The sequence below is a fragment of the Anomaloglossus baeobatrachus genome, chromosome 1 (genome assembly GCF_048569485.1).
Source record: "Anomaloglossus baeobatrachus isolate aAnoBae1 chromosome 1, aAnoBae1.hap1, whole genome shotgun sequence".
In the NCBI taxonomy this organism is placed as follows: domain Eukaryota; kingdom Metazoa; phylum Chordata; class Amphibia; order Anura; family Aromobatidae; genus Anomaloglossus; species Anomaloglossus baeobatrachus.
Window position 1 is genome coordinate 506,068,582 of NC_134353.1, and position 27,185 is coordinate 506,095,766.

Below are 27,185 nucleotides of genomic sequence, written 5' to 3' on the forward strand. Positions count from 1 at the left end.
ATACTTACCTTTTTTTCTGCTGTTCTCAGTCATACTTACATTGGCGCTCGTTTTTTTTCTTCCCCCAGCTCATACCGCTCCCTGATCACCAGCGCGACGAGGAACAGCTGTGCAGAGAATATGCGGCAACAATTACTTTGAATATGCCGGCCGCTCATTAATCAATCTCGTATTCCCTGCTTTCCCCACCCACAGACGCCTGTGATTGGTTGCAGTCAGACACGCCCCCCACGCTGAGTGACAGCTGTCTCACTGCACCCAATCACAGCAGCCAGTGGGTGTGTCTATAGTGTGCAGTAAAATAAATAAATAAATAAATAATTAAAAAAAACCGGCGTGTGGTCCCCACCAATTTTAATACCAGCCAGATAAAGCCATACGGCTGAAGGCTGGTATTCTCAGGATGGGGAGCCCCACGTTATGGGGAGCCCTCCAGCCTAACAATATCAGTCAGCAGCCGCCCAGAATTGCCGCATACATTATATGCGACAGTTCTGGGACTGTACCCGGCTCTTCCCGATTTGCCCTGGTGCGTTGGCAAATCGGGGTAATAAGGAGTTTTTGGCAGCCCTAGCTGCCAATAAGTCCTAGATTAATCATGTCAGGCGTCTCCCCGAGATACCTACCATGATTAATCTGTAAATTACAGTAAATAAACACACACACCCGAACAATCCTTTATTAGAAATAAGAAACACTAACAAATTGCCTTGTTCACCAATTTAATAAGCCGGAAAAAACCCTCTATGTCAAGCGTACTCCAGGATGGTCCAGCGTCGCTTCCAGCTCTGCTGCATGAAGTTGACTGGAGGGAATAGCGCGATCAGCTGTATTCAGCGTTGGCCGCGAGTAACCTCAGTGACAGCTCAGCTGATCGCGCTATTCCCTTCATTAGCTGCGTGGAGCTGACAGGAGTGGTGGTGTCTTCTGCAGCTCTAGTCACCTTCATGCAGCAGAGCTGGAAGCGACGCTGGACCATCCTGGATGACGCCGGACATGGAGGGCTTTTTCGGGCTTATTAAATTGGTGAACAAGGCAATTTGTTAGTGTTTTTTTTCCTAATAAAGGATTGTTCGAGTGTGTGTGTTTATTTACTGTAATTTACAGATTAATCATGGAAGGTATCTCGGGGAGACGCCTGACATGATTAATCTAGGACTTATTGGCAGCTATGGGCTGCCAAAAACTCCATATTACCCCGATTTGCCAACGCACCAGGGCAAATCGGCAAGAGCCGGGTACAGTCCCAGAACTGTCGCATATAATGTATGCGGCAATTCTGGGCGGCTGCTGACTGATATTGTTAGGCTGGGGGGCTCCCCATAACAAGGGGCTCCCCATCCTGAGAATACCAGCCTTCAGCCGTATGGCTTTATCTGGCTGGTATTAAAATTGGGGGGGACCGCACGCCGTTTTTTTTAATTATTTATTTATTTATTTTACTGCACACTATAGACACGCCCACCGGCTGCTGTGATTTGGTGCAGTTAGACAGCTGTCACTCAGCGTGGGGGGCGTGTCTGACAGCAACCAATCACAGGCGTCTGTGGGTGGGGAAAGCAGGGAATACGAGATTGATTAATGAGCGGCTGGCATATTCAAAGTAATTGTTGCCGCGTATTCTCTGCACAGCTGTTCCTCGCCGCGCTGGTGATCGGGGAACGGTAAGTATGAGAGAGGGCTGCTCACTTCAGTCACTCGGGGGATTAGCGGTCACTGGTGAATCCTTCACAGGTGACCGCTAATCAGTACGCGGCACACAGACAGAGCCGCGGCATGACAATGAAGTCGGGTGAAGTTCACCCGAGTTCATTCTCATCGCGCAACTCTGTCTGCTGTCAGCCGACATGTATCAACGACATTGTGCAACACACAAACGGACATTCCACACGGACATTCCACGTACACATACACGGGCATTTTACACACAAACACGGACATTTTGCACGTACACACGGCTCGCATACGCCATCACACGGATGCCATACGTACCGGAGAAACGCCCCAATAAAACGGAACACGGACCCGAAAAACGGACCGTGTCATACGGACGTTTTTTTTTGCGGAAGTGTGTTTTAGGCCTTAAAGATAGGAACAGGGAGGAGGTTCTACACCCATCTAGATAAATCAAGGAGGGCAAAGAAAACTGTGTAGATAGGGAGGAAAGCCCCTTGGATACACACAAAGCTCAGATCCCATCTAGAGTATATTACTTGGATAGACAATCATACAAGACAAAAATCTGAATCTTTGTGTATGCGGAAAACTGTATATCATTTGTGTAAACATTGTTTTTCATGTCAAAGGTGTTCCTTTACGTTACATAATAAAGGCTCAGGCTGCTATAACTGTAGATTTTGCTATATGATGTCAGTAAATGAAAAGATGCTTGTTCACATCTAGAGGCTGAACATTCAAGCATCTAAAAGCTGAGACTTTACTGTATTTGCAAACAGTCTAGGCAATAATTTGGGCTGTGTTTATTATACAATTGCAAAAAAGCAGAAAAAATAATTTAAAATATCTGAAATGTAAAAACAACTATATTTAGTTAGAAAATATCACACTAGTGACTGGTGACTAATTATCACATTTTGTTTTGTAGAAATTAAAAATACTAAAAAGGAGCAAATGTTTAATGAAACTTGTCTGTGGTGGAATCAAAGTTTAAATGGCTTACAAGAAATATACAAAGTAAGTGATTATCATTATATTGGCGGAACATCTGTTCTGCGAACTAAAGAATGCAATATACCAGATCTTTATTCCCCCCTCCCCCAATATCAAGTATAGTATATCAAAATATCAATATCAATAGCCAAGTATGACCGACATTATTGATATGGATGTGAGCCCTTAGAACTACACTATATTTGGCTAAATGCTTCCCTGTACTGGATTACCTCTATAATATTGCTCTTGGTGGAGAATTACACAATATATATTTTTCTGTTGGATCCCTAAGGAATCCAACAAGAAAAAACTCTGTAAGGCTATGTTCACACAGGACGTTTTTGCAGTGTTTTTTTCCTGCCCAAAACCTGACCTTGTGGCAGGATGTCTCCTGGGAGTCATCTGCGCTTTTGGTGCTTTTTTTGTGGCGTATTTACAGCGTTTTTTTCTTTGATGTCAAGACCTGCAAGGGTTCAAAAGTATCTGAGTGCTGAGCCAGGCCAGGATTGACCTGGATCCAGCACTCGGGTAGTAAAAAAAAAAAAAAGGTGGAAAGAAAAAAGAAAAAAGTGAAGCAAGCTCATTGTACTTACCAGTCTCCGGTAGATGCTAGAGTGTATGGGCTCCTTCCAGGTATGACGTCATTCAACAGGCCCCTATCACATGGGTGGGCAGGGGGGGCAAAGCATGATTGTAGTGGCAGGGAGAAAACCTCTCGAAGCTCACTAATCACTAACCAAGCCGTTCACACCCACTAACCTAGCTGGTCATGCCCTCTAACCTGAAAGGAGCCCATACATTCTAGGCTGAACTGTACCTGCTTCAGCGGCCCCTCCTATTTCCGGTGCTGCTCATTAGCCTCATGCATATTTACTGCTTCTCCCCCTACTGGAGTCTGTGGGTCTATCGTACAGTAAAAAATAAATTTAAAAAAATGACGAAGGGTCCCCCCCTATTTTGATACCCAGCACAGATAACGCCTAAAGCCACAGGCTGCTGCCCCCAGCTGTGGGCTTTATCTTGGCTGGGTATAAAAATAAGAGGGATCCCATGCTATTTTTTTTTAATTATTTAAATAAAAAAAAAAATAAATAACAGCGTGCGGTCCCCCCAATATTGATACCCAGCCAAGATAAAGCCCACAGCTGGGGGCTGGTATTTTCAGGCTCGAGAGACCCAGCCTAAAAATATCAAATATCAGCCTGCAGCTACCCAGGATGGTCGCATCCATTAGATACAACAATCCCAGCACTTTTCCCGACTCTTCACGAATTGCCTTGGTGCGGTGGCAATCGGGGTACTAAGGGGTTAATTGCAGCTCATAGCTGTGACTAAGCCCTAGATTGATAATGGCAGGCATCTATGAGACACCCCCCCATCACCAATCTGTAATAAGTAACAAGAAATAAACACAAACACCGAAAAAATTCTTTATTTGAAATAAAATACAAAAATCCCCCTCTTTCACCGCTTTATTAACCCCCAACACCCTGCAGGTCAGACGTAATCCACACAAGGTCCCACGATGATTCAGCTCTGTTACATCTGAAGATCACAGTGAGCGCCATAGATCAGGAATGCCCGCTGTGAGCTCCAGAGAATGAATGAGCCGCACGATTAGCGGTCACTTCACACAGGTGATTTCCGGTCACAGCTGGCGATGCCTGTGACCGTAAATAGCCTGAGTGAGGTCACCGCTGAATGAGCGACTCATTCATTCTTTACACGAGACCCGCAGACCAGGTCTGTGATTGGTTGCAGTCAGATGCTGGGGGCGCGTCTGACTCCAACCTATAACAGATGAAAGCAGTGAATATGGAATGAGCGGGGGGGGAGTGGAGGAGCCGCGAGAGTGTGCAGCCATGCTGGCGATTCGGTAAATATTCCACGCCTGCTCCAATTCCCCTCTCCCCACTACCATTTAAGTGCCCGACAGATACCCTGGATCAATTCTGGGCCTAACCGGGTTTTTTATTAACCCGGTTAGACCCGCTGATCCAGGGTATCTTCGAGTCCACCTGTCACTAGGGTGAAAACCGTAGCAAAAGCGCTGAAAAGAATTGACATGTTCATTCTTTTCAGAATTGGCTCCATAGACCTCGGAGCTTGTAAAAGTCATAGTACAAATTTATGCATTAGCCCTGCTAATAAAGGCCCTAATTTGGATCAAGAAAGATCAAATCATACAAATGATTAAAAATATTAGACTTGATGCATTTGGAAATGATCCAATACTGCATGTCTGTGAATGGCAAAAGTATATGAACCTATGACCCCATTGTGCAGCAATAACATCATCTAAAGGGTGCTTTAAACGCTGCGACATCGCTAACGATATACCGTTGGGGTCACGGTGTTTGTGACGCACATCCGGCATCGTTTGCGACATCGCAGCATGTAACACCTCTGAGCGACCTAAAACGATCGCAAAAGAGGTAAAAATCGTTGGTATTGGAGAGGTCACTCCTACACCAAAAATCGTTGATAGGTGAGTAGCGAGGTTGTTTGTCGTTCCTGCGGCAGCACACATCGCTATGTGTGACACCCCAAGAACGAGGAAACTCACCTTACCTGCGTCCCCCCGGCAATGAGGAAGGAAGGAGGTGGGCGGGATGTTCATCCCGCTCATCTCCGCCCCTCCTCTGCTATTGGGCAGCCACTTAGTGACGTCGCTATGATGCCGAACGAACCGCCCCCTTAGAAAGGAGGCGGTTCGCCGGCCACAGCAACATCGCTAGGCAGGTAAGCAGTGTGACGGGTGTAAGCGATGTTGTGCGACACGGGCAGCGATTTGCCCGTGACGCACAACCGACGGGGGCGGGTACCCTTTAGTGTTTCTGGCAGTTGATTTGTCTTGCACATCTGCTTGGAAGAATTTTATCCAATTCCTCCCTACAAATCAGCTTTAGCTATGTTATGGTGATGGGTTCTCTCCTATGAACTGCTTGGTTCAGGTCATTCTACAGCATTTTGATAGGATTAAGGTCAGGACTTCCGAAACATAAACTCTATCCTTTTTTAACGGCTTGGTTGCTTTGGTCTTTGACTTGCTGCATGACCCATGCTCTCTAGAAATTCAACTCGTGATGTCCTGACATTTTCCTTTACAATTTGCTAATAAATATCAGAATGTGATGATCCATGCATATGAAGGATGGTGTAATGTGGAATTGTGCCTCCCCTGCGTCAGCAGCCGGGCTGCTCAGATCCGGATCCGTGGTGGCTCGAGCGGCGTCCGGACCCGCGGGTCGTGTGGCCACTCCACTTAAGGGGATATTTACAGAGGATGGTGTATTTACAGTTCATGACACCACCCGTGGTGTGTGGTAAGGTGGAGTACCACCGCTGAAGTTAGGGAGTACCCGGTGGCGATGGAGTGGTGTTTTAACCCCTCCATGGGTAGGGGGGGAATGTCCAGGGACTCGGTGATGATAACAGGGATGTGCCGTTGTGGAGGTAAGGGTCACTTGTGTGCTCACTCAGTCTAATAATGCTGACACCGACTTAGTAAACCAAAGTTCTGGACACCGCTGCTGCTGAGAGGGAGCGCGTTTGGGTCCCGTTTCTGCTGGTGTTGCCTGTTGATCTGTCACCTTTCCCTTGGCACCTTGTTCTCTTCTTAGTTGGCCCCTATAGCTTGAAACTAGTCGGGTCCCGCTCCCCAGTGTGGCTAACTGAGGGAGCTTGCTCTCAGGGTTCACGCTTGGGATTTCCTGGACCATTTTAGTGGAAAGTCCTATCCCCCCTTGTTGCGCTAGTACCCCGATTTTTGGAGTGGGTGGAGTGCGGATCTTGAAGGCTCCATTCTTGTCAGGTGAATTGTCAGGTTGCCTAAAGCTACTCCCTGACCTAGGGTCCACGTACCCCGTCGTGCCCTAGTCCCAGCCCGGTGATGGTACAAGGCCGCCGGCTATCCTCCACGACAATGCCGTGCCCGTTGTCATGATCCCCAGCGACCGGGGGTCCAGCTCCTACCAGGCCGAGACCAATGTCTGCTACCTAGTAACTCCAAGGAGCCCAGCTCCTGACCTCCTCTCTCCTTCACTTCCAACAATGCATTGGCCTACTCCTGACACTCATGACCTCCCCTTAACCAACCCCCCAAGTGTGCGACCCTATTCCACTCAGGCCATCCACTGGTGTGTCTGGTGGGTGTGGTGCAGAGTGTTTCTAGGATTTTGATTATCTGGTTTTGGCAACACCATTGGTTAGGGACCCGTAACCAAGGAGGAGGTGGATATTGCACATAAGGGCAGATTGCACAATACCCTGTGACGACCTGATAGGCTAGGGCGTCACATTCCCCCTTGGTTAAACGTAGCTCGTCCCCGAGCTACAGGACATCAGAGGTTTATTTTTTTTTTCAAACTGTAAAATAGAAGGAAGAAACATTTCTATTCATACAATACGTCCCTCATCAGGGAGGCTGGTTACTTAAACGTTACTAACACTTTTATGAGTTCATCTTTTCAATGGTGGAACGCTACCTGTTTCAGTAATAGCGGAGGCTCAACCTGCTCCGTTGCAGCCTCTTCCTGCAACAGTCCAGTCCCAATGTCCCAGATCCCATTAATCCGCCACCCAAACAACCTGACCCCCTGCAAACCTATTGTGGGTCCATGACCAGGTTATGGTCCCGGGTGTTGTAAAAGACGACTCTGGGGGGAACAGCAGGTGCAACTATTTACAAACACACAAGTTAATGTTGGTCACAACCAGTCCTGTGACTGTGGTCCCTTTTTACATGCACCGGGGTACACACTATAGCAAATCTTCTCGTAAATCAGGTAATTTTCACTCTTTTCATTTAGACCCGGTTGATTAGACACTCATTTTCTAACATTTTCTATATGAAAAATAATAAACTTTGGAAAACAACAAACGAAGGCACAGATACCTAACAATTTCTGTTATGTACATTAAACATTACTGGTACCACTCACTGGGAGGCTGGTAGTTGACAGTGGCAGCTGGCACAACCTGCTCGTTTACCATAGCGAGCCGCTTCATATCAAGGGCGTACCAGCCCCGTTCACTCCAATGCCGAGTGTATCCAACCACTTCTCCTAACTCCAGATTACGGCCCAAGTGGTCTCTCGGGAGGTGTTACTCTATATCTCTTTGAGCAACGAACACCTCCTCGGAGAGATCTGCTTCCCATAGGAAACCCCACCCTTTTTCGGGGTTGATCCGCCTTACGAGGCCCCTGCGCCATGGCCCTCTGATGCGGAAGGTGGCCTTCCTCAGGTACTCCTTCTCCCTCTGTGCACGGGCAACTGCTTCCCGCTGCCTCTGATCTGGATTCGTCATCTTTGGTTTCAATCTTGGGTGTTGTTGTTCCCAGTAGGGGGAGTCAGCGTCCGGCCTCGGCTCCCTAACTGACTCTTGCTTTAGGTGTACTTTTGCGGCCCCAACAGCCGTTGGGATGCCGCACAGCGGTGGAACCGGCAGCTTTTCAGGCTCCGCTTCCGCCTTGGTAAACAGAAGAACCGATTGCTCCGCAGCCGAGGTTGCAGAGTCCGGGTGCTCTGCCTCTGAGGATGGGGCCGGTGATGCGGCCGGGTCTGGTCTGGCCGGTGTCGGGGTGACCGCTGTCGAAACTGGGTCGAGGGACAGAACCGAGGTTCCCGCAGCTGGAGCTTCATACAAAGGCACTGAAGGTTCCGCTGCCGGGGTGGAAATAGGCAGCTCGGCGTCCACTGAGGACGGGGTTGGTGGCGGTGGAGTGCTCACCGGGAGCGGGGGCAGTCCGGATCCCACAGCCGCATTGGCCGGATTAGGGTAATCAACAGGGACTGGGTAACCGCTTACCCTCTCTTCACGTGGGATCTCAATCTCATGGGCTCGCACCGCCATCGCCCAGCTCCTCATCTCTTTTCTCCAGTGGTCTAGTATAAACAGGAACTGCGTCCGCATTCTCCTGCACAACTGCTCCGTCTCTTCTTCGATCCAGGTCGCGGTCCCAGAAACAGCACGTTCCAGTAACCAGCTCCTCTCTGCCATCTTGCCTCTGCGCTGTCCAGGAATGTTATGGCAGAGTCCTGGAGTCCCTGCTTCTCTTCCGCTGCTGCTACATTCCATCACGCCCCCTCGGTTTTCACTCGGCACTTCTCTCAACACTGTGGCCCTCTGGGAGCTCCCGGTTCCGGCCTGACACGCAGGGCGGGGCTTCTGCTTCGCGCGCTTTCACGGGGAAGATGGTGTTTTGGCGTGAAAAGACGGCGGAAGATGGCGGAATTGGCGGGAAGCGAGATCTTGACTTGCGGTTTTTGGTCTTCAAGGCGCACGTCACCCAGGTAAGTGGGTCCTGCTCATATCCTGTTCGTGACACCAGGAATTTCTAGGTGTGCTGCCCCAGCATCAGCAGCCGGGCTGCTTGGATCCAGATCCGCGGTGGCTCGAGGGGCATCCGGACCCGGAAGTATTGCGGCCACTCCAATTAAGGGGATATTTACAGGGGATGGTGTATTTACAGTTCGTGACACCACCCGTGGTGTTTGGTAAGATGGAGTACCACCGCTGCAGCTGGGGAGTACCCGGTTGCGATGGAGTGGGCATGCAGGTGTTTAAACCCCTCCATGGGTAGGGTGGAATTCCCCGGGACTCGGTGATGGTGATAGGGATGTGCCATTGGGAAGGTAAGGGTCACTTGTGTACTTACTCAGTCCAATAATGCTGACACCGACAACTTAGTAAACCAAAGTTCTGGACACCGCTGCCGCTGAGAGGGAGCACGTTTGGGTCCCATTTCTGCTGGTGTTGCCAGTTGATCTGTGACCTTTCCCTTGGCACCTTGTTCTCTTCTTAGTTGGCCCCTATAGCTTGAAACTAGTCGGGTCCCGCTCCCCAGTGTGGCTAACTGAGGGAGTTTGCTCTCAGGGTTTACGCTTGGGATTTCCTGGACCATTTTAGTGGAAAGTCCTATCCCCCTCGTTGCGCTAGTACCCCAAATTTGAAGCGGGTGGAGAGCCCATCTTGAAGGCTCCGTTCTCGTCGGGTGAATTGTCAGGTTGCCTAAAGCTACTCTCTGACCTAGGTTCCACGTACCCCGTCGTGCCTTGGTCCCAGCCCGGTGATGGTACAAGGCCGCCGGCTGTCCTCCATGACAATGCCGTGGAGTTGGTGTTCTAAAAATGCACTCTTGAAGTTGAGCATAAGGTGTATAGTCAGCAAATGTACTACTGACCTTGTACATAAAGGTGGGGTGGGGGAATTCAGCAACTTCACTCCTAAATTTGTATATATAAGGGGTGTAAGGGGGGAGCAGTGTCACAAATAATTTTATGTCCAGGGGGTAATAAACTGATAATTACAATAATTAAATCCAACTGATGAATACTGTATTATAATGATATATTGTTGGGTGTGAGGGGAATAGGTTTGTTATGGGATGATGATTATACTACAAATTAACTGGTGTAGGGAGGAAGAGGCCTTATATATTTTTAATGTGGGCTGCAGACTGGTCATAAATAACATTTTCATTTGTATCCACAGCTGTATGTTCATGGGGAGAGGTGGTCTCTAAAAGAATTATTTCAAGATCTACTGTACAAGTTTAATACAGACCATAATATAAGTGCAATATGTTTGGGTATACCCATAGATACTCAGCACTCTAGTAATGTGACTGTAGCCTTTTCCAGCCTTGTTGGTAAGTCAGCTATTATAATGTAAATTTACATTACATGACCACTTTAGGAGTAACTCTATGAAGTGGCAGGTAAGATTTGAAACATTTTAATATTATCCTTTACATTTGTATTTTATAGGTGGAGAACCCATTCAAAACTTAACAGTGCTCAATGAAACATGTCTGATTTGGAAAAGACAATTTAGGTCAAAAGAGCTCTTTTTGGTAAGAACTTAGATTTCTGAAATGAGAGTGGTCGATGATTTGCATGAACTTTCTTCCCTTAGAGCAAACAAGTGCCATCACTAGTGATGGGTGTACCTGGACTGTAAAAGTCCGGATCCGTGTGGGCTCAAAAGAACTCGAGCACTGACCCCAGGCCCGGAGTTCTCAGGTAACTATCTGGGTAATAAAGAACAAAAATCTAAGAAAAAAGAAAGAAAATAAGAACAAAGCAAGCCCTTTATACTTACCAGTATCCATGCGGCTGAACATTTCTTCCAGGCCGCTCACTTTACTTCAAAGGCCGCTGATTACACTTCATAAATATTCACTCCTTACCCCACCCACCAGCAGTCCCAGCGTCTCTGATTGGTTGCAGTCAGACAGCACCCACAGCCTGTGTGACAGTATGTCTGACTACATCCATTCAGAGGTGCTGTGAATGCATCTAGATTGATGTAAAAATAAATAAATAAAAAAATTGGCACAGGGTCCCCCTATATTATGATACACAGCACAGTTAAAGCATACGGCTACAGGCTGCAGCCCTCAGCCATGTGCTTGTCTTTGCTGCATATCAAAATAAGAGGAACAAAAAATAAAATACAAAAAAAACACTTTCACCCCTGTATTAACCCCCAAAACAACCAGGTCTGATATAATCCACATGATGTCCCACGATAATTCCAGCTCTGCTACATGTGAAGAGACAGTGTATGGCCATAGAACATGACCGCCTGCTGTGAGCTTCAGGCAGAGAATGACTGAGCCACAGCAATGAGCAGTGACATCACTCAGGATATTTGTGGTCACAGCTGGAGGTTTCATGGTTCCCATGGTCTTCCACTTGTGATCATTGAACTGAGTGACCTCAGGTAAGGTTACCTGTGGTCACAGGTGAAGGACCATGGTAACCTCCAGCTGTGACAGCAAATAACCTGAGTGACATCACCGCTCTTCGCGTGGCTCATTCTGTGCTTGAACCTCACACCAACGAGTCATGTTCTATGGCCACGCGCTGTCACTTCAGATGTAGCAGAGCTGCAATCATCATGTTATCTTGTGTGCATTATGTCGGACCTGGGTGTTTTTGGGGTTAATACAGGGATGAAAAAGGATTTTTTTTAATTTTATTTCAAATAAAGGTGGTTTTGGTGTTTGTGCTTATTTCTTTTCTTTTACAGATTAGTAATGGGGGGCTTATAGATGCCTCCCGTTACTAAACTAGGGCTTATTGGCAGATGTGAGCTGTTATTAACTCCTTATTACCCCAATTGCCATCGCACCAGGGCAATCGGGATGAGCTTGGTAAAGTTCTGGGATTGTCAAATCTAATGGATGCAACAATCCAGGGGCGGCTGGAGGCTGCTATTTTTAGGCTGGGGGCCCAATAACCTGAGAATACCAGCTCCCTGCTGTCATCTTTATTATCGCGGGGTATCAAAATTAAGGGGAGACTGCATGCCATTTTTTAAAATTATTTATTTAAATCATTTTTTAAAAAAGCCGCATGTAGTTCCTCTTATTTTGATACACAGCCAAGATAAGCGCATGGCTGGGGACTGCAACCTGTAGCCAAATGCTTTATCTGTGCTTGGTATCATAATATGGGGGAACTCTATGCCAATTTTTTAATTAATTTATTTTACAGCAAATGAGATGCACACATAGCGCCTCTGGTTGCAGTCAGACACACTGTCACACAGGGTGGGGGCGCATTGGCCTGCAACCAATCAGAGATGCGAGGACGGGGGAAGCAGTCAATATGTATGAAGAATAATGAGCGTCCCCGGAAGTGGCTTTTAGCAGCACAGAGATAAACATAACACGCTTGCTCCAATCCCCCTAACCATTCTACCACCAATATAAAGAGCTGGATTGTGGCCGCCATAGACTTATAAGGGGACCGGTGTCCGGCCAGATATCCGGGATTATTTCTGGGCCTGAACTGGGTTTTTTTCTTAACCCGGTTGGATCCGCCGATCCCGGGTATCTGCAAGTCTGCCCATCACTTGTCATCACAAAATGTGCTGCGTTCACATGTGACATTTTTGCTGCATTTTTTGGTGCTCATTTCTTGTGGAATTTGTCTAAAATGCATATTTACTAAAGATAGCTTTAGTTATCAAAAAAGGAGCAAAAAGACCCATCAAAACCTGTTTGCTACAATATTGAACTTTGTCATTGCTTTCTATAGATGAAAAAACACTTAAAGAATTGACATACTCCAGATTTAATAAACACCTCATTGCTTAAATTTTGAAAGCTATTTTTTGTGAAAAAACTAACTTTATTAAACACAAAGCACACTTGTAATGAGCATCAAGAAAGGCAGCAAAAAAGATTGCAGTAAAAAAAACCCCACTGCAAACAGCTACCTTTTATATGCGGCGTCTTTACTGTCAAGAGAGAAGATTTTGGTTGCAGAAATCAATGCTGTAAAAATGGCACGTGTAAACAAAAATAATTTTAAAAGGTGTGATTTTTTTTTTTTATCATCTTACCATGTTAAAAACAAAGTGTTGCTTTTCATTGAAATGATGTCTGTAATGATAATGAGACTGCTAAAAAGTCTTCTGTAGAAGAGTGGAAAGATGAGTCTAGTATTAGGTTAACTTGTTAGTGTGAAAGTGCAAGATTTCCAATTACCATATTGTTTTGGTTTTTTTTTAAATATAGACATAGAAAATGAAAAAACTCTATATTAAAAATATTTAAAAAAATTAATATAAAAACCTGATTTAAATAATGAGCAAAAGGGAAGCGATCCTCCAGCAATGAATAAGTAGAAACTTCACATATATTGTAAGGTTTAAAATATCAATTGGTAGTAGAGGTAACACCCCATAGAACCTACAGGGTCCAGAAATATTTGTGCCGGGTCACACGTCTTAACATTTTAGCTGTATACTAAAATACATTCAATATACATTTAAATAATCAATATGGGCTTAAAGTGCAGACTCTCAGCTTTAATTTGAGGGTATTCACATCTTAAATGGAGTAAGGCGGGCTTTGCACACTACGACATCGTAGGTGCGATGTCGGTGGGGTCAAATTGAAAGTGACGCACATCCGGCTTCGCATGCGACATCGTAGTGTGTAAAGGCTAGATGATACGATTAACGAGCGCAAAAGCGTTGTAATCATATCATCGGTGCAGCATCGGCGTAATCCATAATTACGCTGACGCGACGGTCCGATGTTGTTCCTCGCTCCTGCGGCAGCACACATCGCTGTGTGAGAAGTCGCAGGAGCGAGGAACATCTCCTACCGGCGTCACCGCGGCTTTCGTAGGATATGAGGAAGGAAGGAGGTGGGCGGGATGTTTACATCCCGCTCATCTCTGCCCCTCCGCTCCTACTGGCCACCTGCCGTGTGACGTCGCAGTGACGCCGCACGACCCGCCCCCTTAATAAGGAGGCGGGTCGCCGGCCACAACGACGTCGCAGGGCAGGTGAGTCCATGTGAAGCTGCCGTAGCGATAATGTTTGCTACGGCAGCTATCACAAGGATATCGCAGCTGCGACGGGGGCGTGGACTATTGCGCTCAGCATCGCAGCATCGGCTTGCGATGTCGCAGCGTGCAAAGTACCCCTAAGGGTTTAGGAATTAGAGGTCTTTAACTCCTTCATGACATCTGCCATACATGTACAGAGCATGTCTGAGGCAAGTGAGGTTTCCCCATATCGGGCAGGTAATGGCTGTGTGTTACAGCCAGAACATACTGCCTGTGATTGTTAGCCTGTTAAATCCTGCTGTCAAAGTCTGACAGTGAGATTTAGGCCTCTCTCACATGTCCGTGAAAAACCATGCATGTTTTTCACAGACGTGTCAGAGGTGTGTTTTGCCCTGCGTGACCTGTGTTTATGGGCTACGTGTGTTCTCCGTGTGTTATCCGTGATAACACATGGAGAACGGGAACTTTCTACTCACTTGTCCCTGGCGTCGCTGTCCGTGGTGCTGATCTTCGGTCTCCAGTCCTGCCGACTCCCCGCTGTGGCTGCTTCCGGCAACAGTGAAGTGAATATTCAATGAGCATAATGAGCGGTGGTTGGAAGCAAGTGACAGCAGCAGCGGCAGAGACTGCAGGGCTGGAGAAGGTGAGTAAAGGTTTGTTTTTTTTTTCTCACAAACACATGTCTTCTCTCCGGTGCGTGTCACATGGAACACATCCGTGTGGTCCTTTTGCATTACGTGTGACACGTTTGCGTTCCGTCTCACACACGCGTGATGCCGGAGAGAAAGCAGACATGTCGGCATGAGAAACACATGGACACACGTAAGTACGGAACGGACACACGTTCCGTGCGCACATACTTACCTGTGTCCAAAAACATAGAAATACCTAGGTCTACGTGTGTACGTGTCTCCGGTACATGAGAAAACTGCCAAACACGTATCGGAGGCACGTATGTGTGAAAGAGGCCTTAGTAAGTGCCAGCATGGAGGCGCGTCATTTTAAGTGCTCATTGGCGCACCCATTATGTGATCATGCTGATGGGTTGCATGTAGTCTGCTGAAGACCTCTGTACTTGTCATAACAGCACTCCTTTGAAACCCTGCAAGTGGCCGAGCTTCAGAGGAGACTGTAATTTTTACTACATTCAGGAATACTATGACATTGCTGTATAGATGATCAGATGATCACAGCTTCAAGTCCCCTACAGGGACTAATAAAACAGTGAAAACTAAAAAGGGTTTTAAAATATTAAAAACATCTAAAAGTTCAAATCCCCTCCTTTTGGCCCATTAATAATAAAGATAATAAAAAATTAAAAAATTGCACAGAAGATCTATCGAAATATAAAAATAATGAACACGATTGGTAAACATTGTAAACCTGAAAAATTCAAGAATGTCGGGCGGGGAAACGCGTTGAGGCCATGCTTGTAGCATCTATTTTAAGGGAAGCGATTCTTTTTCATATTTATGGTCTATTATGACTAATATGTTCGGTATATCTAGCTTAATGCTGTTTAATTATTCTGAATTTGAATTGGGGGTTTATTATGAGCTAATGTGTTGGCTGTCACTATTTAGTACGGACCTAGTCACTTTGACCCTGTGTGTGGTGTACAGCATTTATTAAAAGCTATTGGAAGATATTCCAACTTGGTCACTTTAATGCTGTGCAATATCACATAGTGAGTGTGATACATATCGGAATTCTAAGGGGTTAAATAGGAATCAGTGGACTGGGACCTCAATTGCATCTTATAAGGTGACAGGTTTATTATTACTACTATTATTATTATTATTATAGATTGACATTAGCAAATAGTACAGTATAGGAGACATAATAACTCCATCCCACAAAATTTTATTATTCTTCACCATTGTGTATGTGTTTGGTGTTTTTCAATTATTAATTTTGGTAGGGTGATCCAAGGGTGAGTGAGGGTGAGCCGACGAAGAACGGGGGCACCCAGCTAAGTTAGGGTATCATACCCTCCGTTGGTAGGCAGGGGTAGTAAAAGGGAATTAATAGGGCAGCGGTAATCTTAATATCATTTGGCTCCTTACCCTAATGCCTCAGCCTTAGAAGATATACCTCTCACCTAACATTGTGTCCCCTTTAGTTTTTGGTACTTATCTGTTTACCCGGGCAATTTTATGTGTATTTCAATAAAAAAGAGGGAGAAAAGAAACAAAATGCAAAAACAAAAAATTGTCCACGTAATGAAAGGGTTAATATCTAGCTGACTCTTTTTCAAGGGACTAAAAGTAATTGGACAATTATCTCAAAAGCTCTTTAATGGGTTGCGTGGGATATTCTCTTGTTAATCCAACATCAATTACAAAAGCAAAATGTCTGGAGCTGATTCCAGGTGTGGCATTTGCATTTGAAAGCTGTTGCTGTGAACCCACAACATGCACTCAAAGCAAGTAAAACAAACCATTAATAGGATGAAAAAAAGAAATCCATCAGAGATGACATCTATGGCTTCTAGACATTAACTACAAAGGATTCTCTATAATGTATTTCATTTATGGAAAGTTACTTTGTCCAATTACTTTTCAGCCCCTGAAATGAGGAGGCTTTGTAGAAAAATTATTGCAATTCCTAAACGTTGCACAGGATATTTTTGTTCAACACCTGTAATTAACCTGAAAATCTACACTTCACTTGGATCTTATTTGTTTCATTTTAAATGCCTTGCTCACCTCCCAAGCATATCTCCTTTCATTTGTCATGAGGCCGTTTAGGGCGATCTGCTTGATGGCTGTCACTTTAGCAGACATAGCCCCACACAGTGCACTGTGAAGCTATGTCTTCTAGCAATGACATGGCTGGGCCAGCACTGCACTTCATGTGCATATAATTTCATCAGTTGTTTTTGCTCCCATTTTTCATGAGCTGAACTCAAAGATCTAAGACTTTTTCTATGTACACAGCCTTTTTCTGTCCAATATTGTTCATAAATTTGTCTAAAGCTGTTATTGAGCATGTCTCCTTTGCTGAGATAATCCATCTACCTTACAGGTGTGGAATATCATGATGCTGAGTATACAGCATGATAATTGCACAGGTGTGCCTTAGGCTGGCCACAATAAAAGGCCACTCTAAAATGTGCAGTTTTACATTATTGAGGAGAGTCATAAAGCCAGTCAGGATCTGTTGTGACCACTGTTTGCCTCATGGAGTGCAACACATTTCCTTCCCATAGAGCATAGAGTTGATCAGGTTGTTGGGTGTGGCCCTTGGACTGTTGGTACACTCCTCTTCAATGGCTGTGTGAAGTTGCTGGATATTGACAGGAACTTGAACACGCAGTTCTATACACCAATCCAGGACATCCCAAACCAATAAGTGACATGTCTAGTGAGTATGCTGCCATGCAAAAACTGGGATGTTTTCAGCTTCCAGGAATTGTATACCGATTCTTGCAACATGGGGCCGTGCATTATCATACTGCAACATGAGGTGATGGTCATGGATGAATGGCCCCACAATGGACCTGAGGATCTCATCACAGTATCTCTGTGCATTCAAAATGGCATCAATGAAATACACCTGTGTCTGTTGTCCATAACATATCTGCCCATACTATAACCCCACCACCACCACGGGCAACTAAATTCACAACGTTGACATCAGAAAACAGCTAACCCACATAGTCTGCCATCTACCATGCACAGTGAAAACTAGGATTCATCCGTAAAGAGAACACCTCTCCAACGAGGTAGACGCTATTGAAGGTGAGCATTTGCCCACTCAAGTTGGTTACAATGACGAATTGTAGTCATGTGAAGACACTGATGAGGATGACGAGCAGCAGATGAGCTTCACGGAGATGGTTTCTGACAGTTTGCGAAGAAATTCTTTGGGTATTTAAACAGATTATTGCAGCAGCTGTCCGGTATCAAATGATGATGGAGTTGAAGATACTGGATGTTGAGGTCTAGGACTGGTGTGATTACACATGGTCTACGGTTGTGATGCTATTTGGATGTACTGACAAAGTCTCTGAAGCACCTTTTGAGTCAGCTTAGGTAGGGAAATAAAGATTCAATGTATGGGCAACAGCTCTGGTGGATATTCCTGCAGTCAACATGCCAACTGCACGCGCCCTCAAAACTTGCGATATGTGACATTGTGCTGTATGATTAAAATGTGCAGTTTTGAGTAGCATTTTATTGTAGCCAGCCTAAAGCCTGCTTTACACGTTGCAATGAGTTGTACAATCGCATTTGCGATGTGACACGCCCAGGTTGCATACGGGATCTTATGAGATTGCACGTAGGTCGTTCATTTGCTGTCACACGAGCGTTAGTAGTCTATGTTAAATTGATCAATTTTGTGTGCGATCCTTTAGATCATGTGTTCTGTGACGTATGCATTGGGCACCTTTTTTTTTTTTTATTTATTGACTTGACAAGCGTGTGTAATGTGTAGGGATGCGGTTTTACTATGTCATCTGCCATTCAGCTCTGCTACATGGCCGCTGACAGCAGACACAGACAGCCATGTAGTAGAGCTGAATGGCAGATGACAGCAGACACAGACCGAGCCGCACTGTCAGAATGAACTCGGGTGAACTTCACCCGACTTCATGGTCATGCTGCGTCTCTGTCTGTGTCGTGTCCTGATTAGCGATCACCAGTGAAGGACTCACCGGTGACCGCTAATCCCCTGAGTAACTGAATTGAGCAGCCCTCTCTCATATACTCACCGATCCCCGGCGCGGCGCTGCACGGCATTCACACTGCTACGGCGGCTTTTACTATTTTGAAAAAGCCGGCCGCCCATTAAACAATCTCATATTCCCTGCTTACCCCGCCCACCGGCGCCTATGATTGGTTACAGTGAGACACGCCCCCACGCTGAGTGACAGGTGTCACACTGCACCCAATCACAGCAGCCGGTGGGCGTGCCTATACTGTGTAGTGAAATAAATAATTAAATAATTAAAAAAAACGGCGTGCGGTTCCCCCCAATTTTAAAACCAGCCAGATAAAGCCATACGGCTGAAGGCTGGTATTCTCAGGATGGGGAGCTCCACGTTATGGGGAGCCCCCCAGCCTAACAATATCAGCCAACAGCCGCCCAGAATTGCCGCATACATTAGATGCGACAGTTCTGGGACTGTACCCGGCTCTTCCCGATTTGCCCTGGTGCGTTGGCAAATCGGGGTAATAAGGAGTTATTGGCAGCCCATAGCTGCCAATAAGTCCTAGATTAATCATGTCAGGCGTCTATGAGACACCTTCCATGATTAATTTGTAACTGACAGTAAATAAACACACACACCCGAAAAAATCCTTTATTAGAAATAAAAAACACAAACATATACCCTGGTTAACCACTTTAATCAGCCCAAAAAAGCCCTCCATGTCCGGCGGAATCCAGGATGCTCCAGCGTCGCATCCAGCTCTGCTGCATGGAGGTGACCGGAGCTGCAGCAGACACCGCCGCTCCTGTCACCTACACACAGCAACTGAAGACAGCCGTGCGATCAGCTGAGCTGTCACTGAGGTTATCCGCTGTCACTGGATGCAGCGGTGGCCGCGGGTAACCTCAGTGACAGCTCAGCTGATCGCGCTACTCACCGCCGCTCCTCTCACCTCCACGCAGCAACTGAGGTGAGTAGCGCGATCAGCTGAGCTGTCACTGAGGTTACCCGCGGCCACCGCTGCATCCAGTGACAGCGGGTAACCTCAGTGACAGCTCAGCCGATCGCGCGGCTGTCTTCATTAGCTGCGTGAAGGTGACAGGAGCGGCGGTGTATTCTGCAGCTCCGGTCACCTCCATGCAGCAGCGCTGGAAGCGACGCTGGAGCATCCTGGATTACGCCACATGGAGGGCTTTTTTGGGCTGATTAAAGTGGTTAACCAGGGTATATGTTTGTGTTTTTTATTTCTAATAAATTATTTTTTCGGGTGTGTGTGTTTATTTACTGTAATTTACAGATTAATCATGGAAGGTGTCTCATAGACGCCTGACATGATTAATCTAGGACTTATTGGCAGCTATGGGCTGCCAATAACTCCTTATTACCCCGATTTGCCAACGCACCAGGGCAAATCGGGAAGAGCCGGGTACAGTCCCAGAACTGTCGCATCTAATGTATGCGGCAATTCTGGGCGGCTGTTGGCTGATATTGTTAGGCTGGGGGGCTCCCCATAACGTGGAGCTCCCCATCCTGAGAATACCAGCCTTCAGCCGTATGGCTTTATCTGGCTGGTTTTAAAATTGGGGGGACCGCACGCCGTTTTATTAATTATTTAATTATTTATTTCACTACACAGTATAGACACACCCACCGGCTGCTGTGATTGGGTGCAGTGTAACACCTGTCACTCAGCGTGAGGGCGTGTCTCACTGTAACCAATCATAGGCGCCGGTGGGCGGGGAAAGCAGGGAATACGAGATTGTTTAATGGGCGGCCGGCTTTTTCAAAACAGTAAAAGCCGCCGGAGCAATGTGAATGCCGTGCAGCGCCGGAGATCGGGGATCGGTGAGTATATGAGAGAGGGGGATAGACTGACATGGACAGAGAGTGAGGGACAGAGATAGTGACCGACTGACAGAGAATAGTGAATGACAGACATTGTGAGGTGCTTCAGAACGCAGCTTTTCAGCTGTGCTCTGAAGCGGACCTTTTCTAAGCTGCGGTGCAGAGCGCACACCTGCGCACATAGCATCAGACACCAAAATCGTATGAGGGATGTCACACGTTACAATTGACCAGGTTCATGCAACAAAACGCTCAATTCTAGACAAAGATACGATGTGTTTGCGATCAACGGTTTTGCGTTCAATCCTGATCGCACGTAGATGTCACACGCAGATACCTCACAAACGATGCCGGATGTGCGTCACTTACAACTTGACCCCAACGACGGATTGTGAGATCTATTGAAGCGTGTGTAGCGGGCTTTAGGCACACCTGTGCAATAATCATGCTGTCTGATCAGCATCTTGATATGCCACACCTGTGAGGGGGATTTATTATCTCATAAAGGAGAAATGCTCATTAACACAGATTTAGACCAATTTGTGAACAATATTTGAGAGAAAAAAGACTTTTCTGTACATGGAAAAAGTCATTACATTTTTTTCTTAGCTTTTTTTTTTCTGTCTTGAGGTATTCTGTGATGTTTATTGAGCCAAATTCATCAAAATGACCCACGCAGTTGATGAATTTGGTGCCAAGTAAGAAAAAGGGCTTCTTTCTTGCCACTAACCATTTTTGTGACTTTTTGAGCAACAAGTTACATCTTATTCAAAATATCGCAAAAAAAGTTTTTATTTTTAAAAACATGTATAAAATTACTCCAGGGGGTGATTGGAGTAGAGCTGAGCCAAAACTTCCGGCTTTTTAAAAAATCGCAATAGATGACTCAGCCGGAAACATATGGAGTCATTAAACTTTGCCCACATAGCAGAAAATAAACTAAAAAAAACATTCTTACAGCTCTATCCATTTGCTTTATTTTTCAGTTCTTTATCTACGGTTATAGAAGGAATGAGAAGCACATCTCACACAAGATGATATTTAATGTCACCACACATGAGAAACAACCCGTTGTGTGCTTTGAATTGCAGAAAGGCATTAACTACACAGTGGATGTGGTATCAGCATTTTATCCTCAGTATCCTCTGAAAATTTTTATGTTTACCCCAAATTCAGGTATGCAATTACCATGGCACTACTTCAGATGGGAAATATATACACAGTATATATGAACCTGACAGCTGATTCATCCTGCACCAACCAAAGACAGCATAAATCAGAGTCTGGCTATGTCATTTCCAGTAGGTACTGTATATTTTACTTTGAAGTGATGTGGCATTTTAGAGAAGACATGCATCTAGAACAAAGGTCCTCAACCTGTGGCTCGGGAGCCTCGTGTGGCTCATGGTCTCATAATGTGTGGCTTGCAGCAGTCTGCCAGGAAGGTGCATTTTCACCAGGTCTTACAAGCAGTTATGAAGAGCAGGTCTCCAGATGGCGACTTTTGTGAGTAGTGCATCCCAGAAGAGAAGGTATGGATGGAGGTATATTAGTACACTGCCTCGGTGTGGTGATTTCTGTGGAAAAGCTTTTTGCTCTTGTCATACTGGTATTGGTGGTACAGGGTCAAAAGTGATGTCAGGAGCTAAATGTGACTGGTGAACCTCTCTCAGAGCTGAATGTGGCTCATGAGGTCGGAAAGGTTGGGGACCAATGATCTAAAAGTTGACTGGGGATCAGGCCACTTGGCTGACTAGTCCAAAAGGCTGGTTTCTGGTGGCTTCTCCTGGATCCATTTCCCTTCAGTGACAGGTCTCTCCCTGTATGTCTGTATAGGGAGAGACTTGTCAGACAAAGGGAACGGGGTAGTGAGAAGTTGCTAGAGACCGGCCTCTTGGATTAGTCACCAAATGGCTAGGTTTTTGGCTGGTTTCTAAATATGCTGCATCATTTCGGAGTAAAACAATGAGAAAGCCAGTGTGTGATTCATGCTGGCTGTATTTCGGGGAAGATGAACCAGCTGTCATTTCACTTTATGTATTTAAAAGACTATTTAATTCTATATATTTAAATACTGCTTGGGGTGAACGTTCATTGTTTTACCACCAAATACTTCACCAATACTGTCTATGAGGTTTAGGAAGAATGGTGCACTTTTTAGAATAGGCTAATTTCCTCAATATACTCAGCATGCTATCACAAAGAATATATATCACTGCATTCATTTACCTTTCTAGCAATTTTCCATTACTTTTTTGAGGTCTGCTCTGGTTGGAACCTACAAAAGCTTTTTTTGTGTGTTTTTGATGCTGTCTACGTGTTAAGTCCAATTAAACAACGAGTAAACAATCTATGTCTTGGTACTATCTCAGTGCCATGTGAAATGCCATTTTCTAAAGTGTACCTCACTTGTAAAAAAAAAAGTACACGTCAGTGATGTACATGTGCTGTCAATCCGCCTACTGGACTCCTATGTAAAAAATAAGATTTAAATGAATAAAAATACCAGTTATACAGAATGTTTTCCTCATCTATTTCTACTGTATAATCTGCTGCCTGTAGATCAGACACCATGTACAATGTGACAAATTGCCATTAAGACAATCAGCTGTATTTCAGCATTATGCCCCATTTTAATTACTGTCCATTCACTACATTATATTGTAAGAGAAAGGACAAAAAATATCCTAATCAGTAATTAGCTATAATTATCTCTCTAAAAATGGCCTTAATGATCATATGAAGATCTAATTTTGCTGCAGTGTTTGGAAATAAGCACAGATAATGCTGCCGGCTTTATTGCTTAATTAGGAAGAAGCAAGAGTCAGTAAATAGGTTAGGAGCACGTGAAAGAAACAAACCACATAGAGCTGCAATTTACAGATTATATGGAAAATCAGCCGAAAATGTGCACTAAGTGTTTAACAACACTCCTTTGTGTGATCATATCAGGACAAAATTCATAATATCTCCTTTTGAGACTGGGAACAGATCTACAAATGTGAGATGGAGAGAGTTGATAAAAATGGCTAATGTTGTTATCAGAATCCAGAGGATCAATTTGCAGCCATCCAAGCATATGTTATGTCTAACATGATAAAGAAACATGTGTAACTGAATATACAGGCAGAATGTGTAGCTCAGACTGTCCTATATACAGTGTAATACATATACAAATAGAACAGATCAGAAGTTCTCATTGAATTCTGAGGGGACGCAACGTCTATGCAACTTAACGAAATTCCGTTTTTTTCAGTCATGCAAAACAAGAGATTAAAAACAAATAAAACAGTCACCTAAGCTATGCCTAAGGGTACCTTCACACTTTAGCGACGCAGCAGCGATCCCACCAGCGATCAGACCTGGTCAGGATCGCTGCTGCGTCGCTACATGGTCGCTGGTGAGCTGTCAAACAGGCAGATCTCACCAGCGACCAGTGACCAGCCCCCAGCCAGCAGCGACGTGCAAGCGACGCTGCGCTTGCACGGAGCCGGCGTCTGGAAGCTGCGGACACTGGTAACTAAGGTAAACATCGGTTATGGTTACCCGATGTTTACCTTAGTTACCAGCTCCCACCGCTTCGCTTAGCGTGTGCAGGGAGCAGGAGCCGGCACTGGCAGTGTGAGAGCTGCGGAGGCTGGTAACGAAGGTAAATATCGGGTAACCACCTTGGTTACCCGATGTTTACCTTGGTTACAGCTTACCGCAGGCTGTCAGACGCCGGCTCCTGCTCCCTGGACATTCAGGATTGTTGCTCTCTCGCTGTCACACACAGCGATGTGTGCTTATCAGCGGGAGAGCAACAATAAAAAAACGAACCAGCACTGTGTGTAACGAGCAGCGATCTCACAGAAGGGGCCAGATCGCTGCTCAGTGTCACACACAGCGAGATCGCTAATGAGGTTACAAAAAACGTGACTCAGCAGCAATCTCAGTAGCGATCTCGCTGTGTGTGACGTACCCCTAAGAGACTAAGCTAAGGCGATAGATTAGATAGATAGATAGATAGATAGAGGGATAGATAGATAGCTAGATAGGTAGAGGGATAGATAGAGGGATAGATAGATAGAGGGATGGATAGATAGATAGATAGATAGATAGAGGGATGGATAGATAGATAGATAGATAGGTAGAGGGATAAATAGATAGAGGGATAGATAGATAGAGGGATGGATAGATAGATAGATAGATAGATAGCTAGATACAGTTGAAACCAAAAGTTTACATCCACTATCTAAAAAGACACATCTGCAGGTTTTTCTCACTATCTGAAATGAAATCAGAATAAACCTTTCCCATTTTAGGTCAATTAGTATTACCAAAATGATTTATATTTGCCAAATGTCAGAATAATGAGAGACAGAGAATGTTTTAAGGCATTTTTATTACTTTCTGCAAAAGTCAAACGTTTACATACACTAAAGGCTACTTTACACACTGCGATATCGGTCCCGATATCGCTAGTGTGGGTACCCGCTCCCATCTGTTGCGCGACACGGGCATATCGCTGCCCGTGCCACACAACATCGCCCAGAGCCGTCACACATACTTACCTGTCCGGCGACGTCGCTGTGACCGGCGAACCGCCTCCTTTCTAAGGGGGCGGTCCATGCGGCGTCACAGCGACGTCACTGAAACTTCACTGAACCGCCGCCCAATAGCAGCGGAGGGGCGGAGATGAGCGGGACGTAACATCCCGCCCACCTCCTTCCTTCCGCATAGCGGCCGGGAGGCAGGTAAGGGGAGCTTCCTCGTTCCTGCGGCATCACACGCAGCGATGTGTGCTGCCGCAGGAACGAGGAACAACCTCGTTACTGCTGCAGTAACGAGATTTGAGAATGGACCCCCATGTCGCCAATTAGCGATTTTGCACGTTTTTGCAACGATGCAAAATCGCTTATCGGTGTCACACGCAACGGCATCGCTAATGTGGCCGGATGTGCGTCACGAATTCCGTGACCCCAACGACTCCGCATTAGCGATGTCGCAGCGTGTAAAGCCCGCTTAAGAGTACTATGCCTTTCAGCAAATAAGATGATGTCATTGGAAGCTTCTGATAGGTTTATTGGCAACATCTGAGTTAATTAGAGACACACCTGTGGATGTATTTTAATACACACCTGAAACACACTACTTCTTTGTGTACCATCACGGGAAAGTCAAAAGAAATCAGCCAAGATCTCAGGAAGAGAATTGTGGACTTGCACAAGTCTGGTTCATCCTTGTGTGCAATTTCTAGATACCTGAAGGTGCCTCATTCATCTGTACAAACAATTATATGCAAGTACAAACGAAATGGGAATGTCCAGCCATCATACCACACAAGAAGGTGCCTTGTTCAGCTGTGCAAACAATTATACACAAGTACAAACAAAATGAGAATGTCCAGCCATTATATCGCTCAGAAAGGAGAAGGGGTTCTGTGTACCAGAGATGACTGTGCTTTGGTCAGACATGTGCATATCAACTCAAGAGCAAAAGCAAAAGACCTTGTGAAGATACTGGTGGAAGATGGTAAGATTGTGTCATCCACAGTGAAATGAATACTATATCAAAATGGGCTGAAAGGCCACTCTGCCATGAAGAAGCCATTACTCCAAAAGAAACATAAAAAAGCCTATTAATGTTTGCAGATGCACACAGGAACAAAATCTTAATTTTTGGAGACATAATCTGTGGTTTGACGAAACTAAAATTGAACTGTTTGGCCATAATGACCATCATTACATTTGGAGGAAAAATGGAGAAGCTTTGAAGCCTAACAACTAGAGTTGAGCGCGGTTCGCGGTTCGAGGTTCTCCAGTTTGCGGCTCGAGTGATTTTGGAGGCTGTTCTAGATAGAACTAGAACTCGAGCTTTTTGCTAAAGCTCGATAGTTCTAGATACGTTCGAGAACGGTTCTAGCAGCAAAAAGCAGGGCTTTTTACAGCTACAGTGTGCAGGAGCCATCGCTGGCAGCCTGTCAGAAGCTGGTAACCAAGATAAACATCGGGTATCCAAGCAAAGCGCTTTGGTTAGTAACCCGATGTTTATCCTAGTTACGTGCAGGAAGCCCACACTTCCCCGCTCAGCTCACTCCGCCCCCTCCTGCACGCGGCATGTACACACACACACACACACGTCCCCCGCCATGCAGTCCACGACACTGACGTCCTCCTGGCACTCTGCACACATGGTCCCGCTCGGCTTACCTGCGGTGATGAAGTCCCGACCTCAGCGCCGTCACTGTCCTCCATGGCCGCCGCTTGTCACATCACCTTCTCTCGCTTCCGACCCGAGACTGACTACCGGTGACGTCACGGGCCTCTCGCGATACTTGGCTGTGAAGGCGACGGTCATTGAACTCAATGACAGGTGCTGTCGGCAGTGCAGGAGATCAGCGCAGGTAATGTACCTCGCTGACAGCAGCACTTGTCATGCCCTGCAGTGACCTGGGCTGACCCATTGATGTTAGCTCAGGTCACTGCACTGCTCTCCCAGCCAATGGGGAACATCCTGCTCTTTATTGACTGAGACAGTGTGGATCGTCATGGCAACCCCTTGGATTACACCAGACCTGGATTTGTTTTTCTTTCTAATAAATTGGTTAAAGAGGGAATGTATTGGGGAGTGTTTTTTCAAATAAAAATGTGTTTGTCGTCTATTTTTTTTTATTACTGACTGGGTTGGTGATGTCGGGTATCTGATAGACGCCT

General features: G+C 45.7%; 1 protein-coding gene across 3 annotated transcripts in view; it reads left to right on the forward strand.

The window, feature by feature from the left end:
- Window positions 1–27,185, forward strand: part of SUSD1 (sushi domain containing 1) — a 404,984-nt gene that overhangs the window by 149,320 nt on the left and 228,479 nt on the right. For all 3 annotated transcript variants that reach the window (XM_075316004.1, XM_075316016.1, XM_075316010.1), the window contains exons 16-19: window positions 2,606–2,694; window positions 10,171–10,327; window positions 10,446–10,531; window positions 21,477–21,666. In XM_075316004.1, the coding sequence (XP_075172119.1) occupies window positions 2,606–2,694; window positions 10,171–10,327; window positions 10,446–10,531; window positions 21,477–21,666 (522 nt within the window). The remainder of the gene's footprint in view (window positions 1–2,605; window positions 2,695–10,170; window positions 10,328–10,445; window positions 10,532–21,476; window positions 21,667–27,185) is intronic.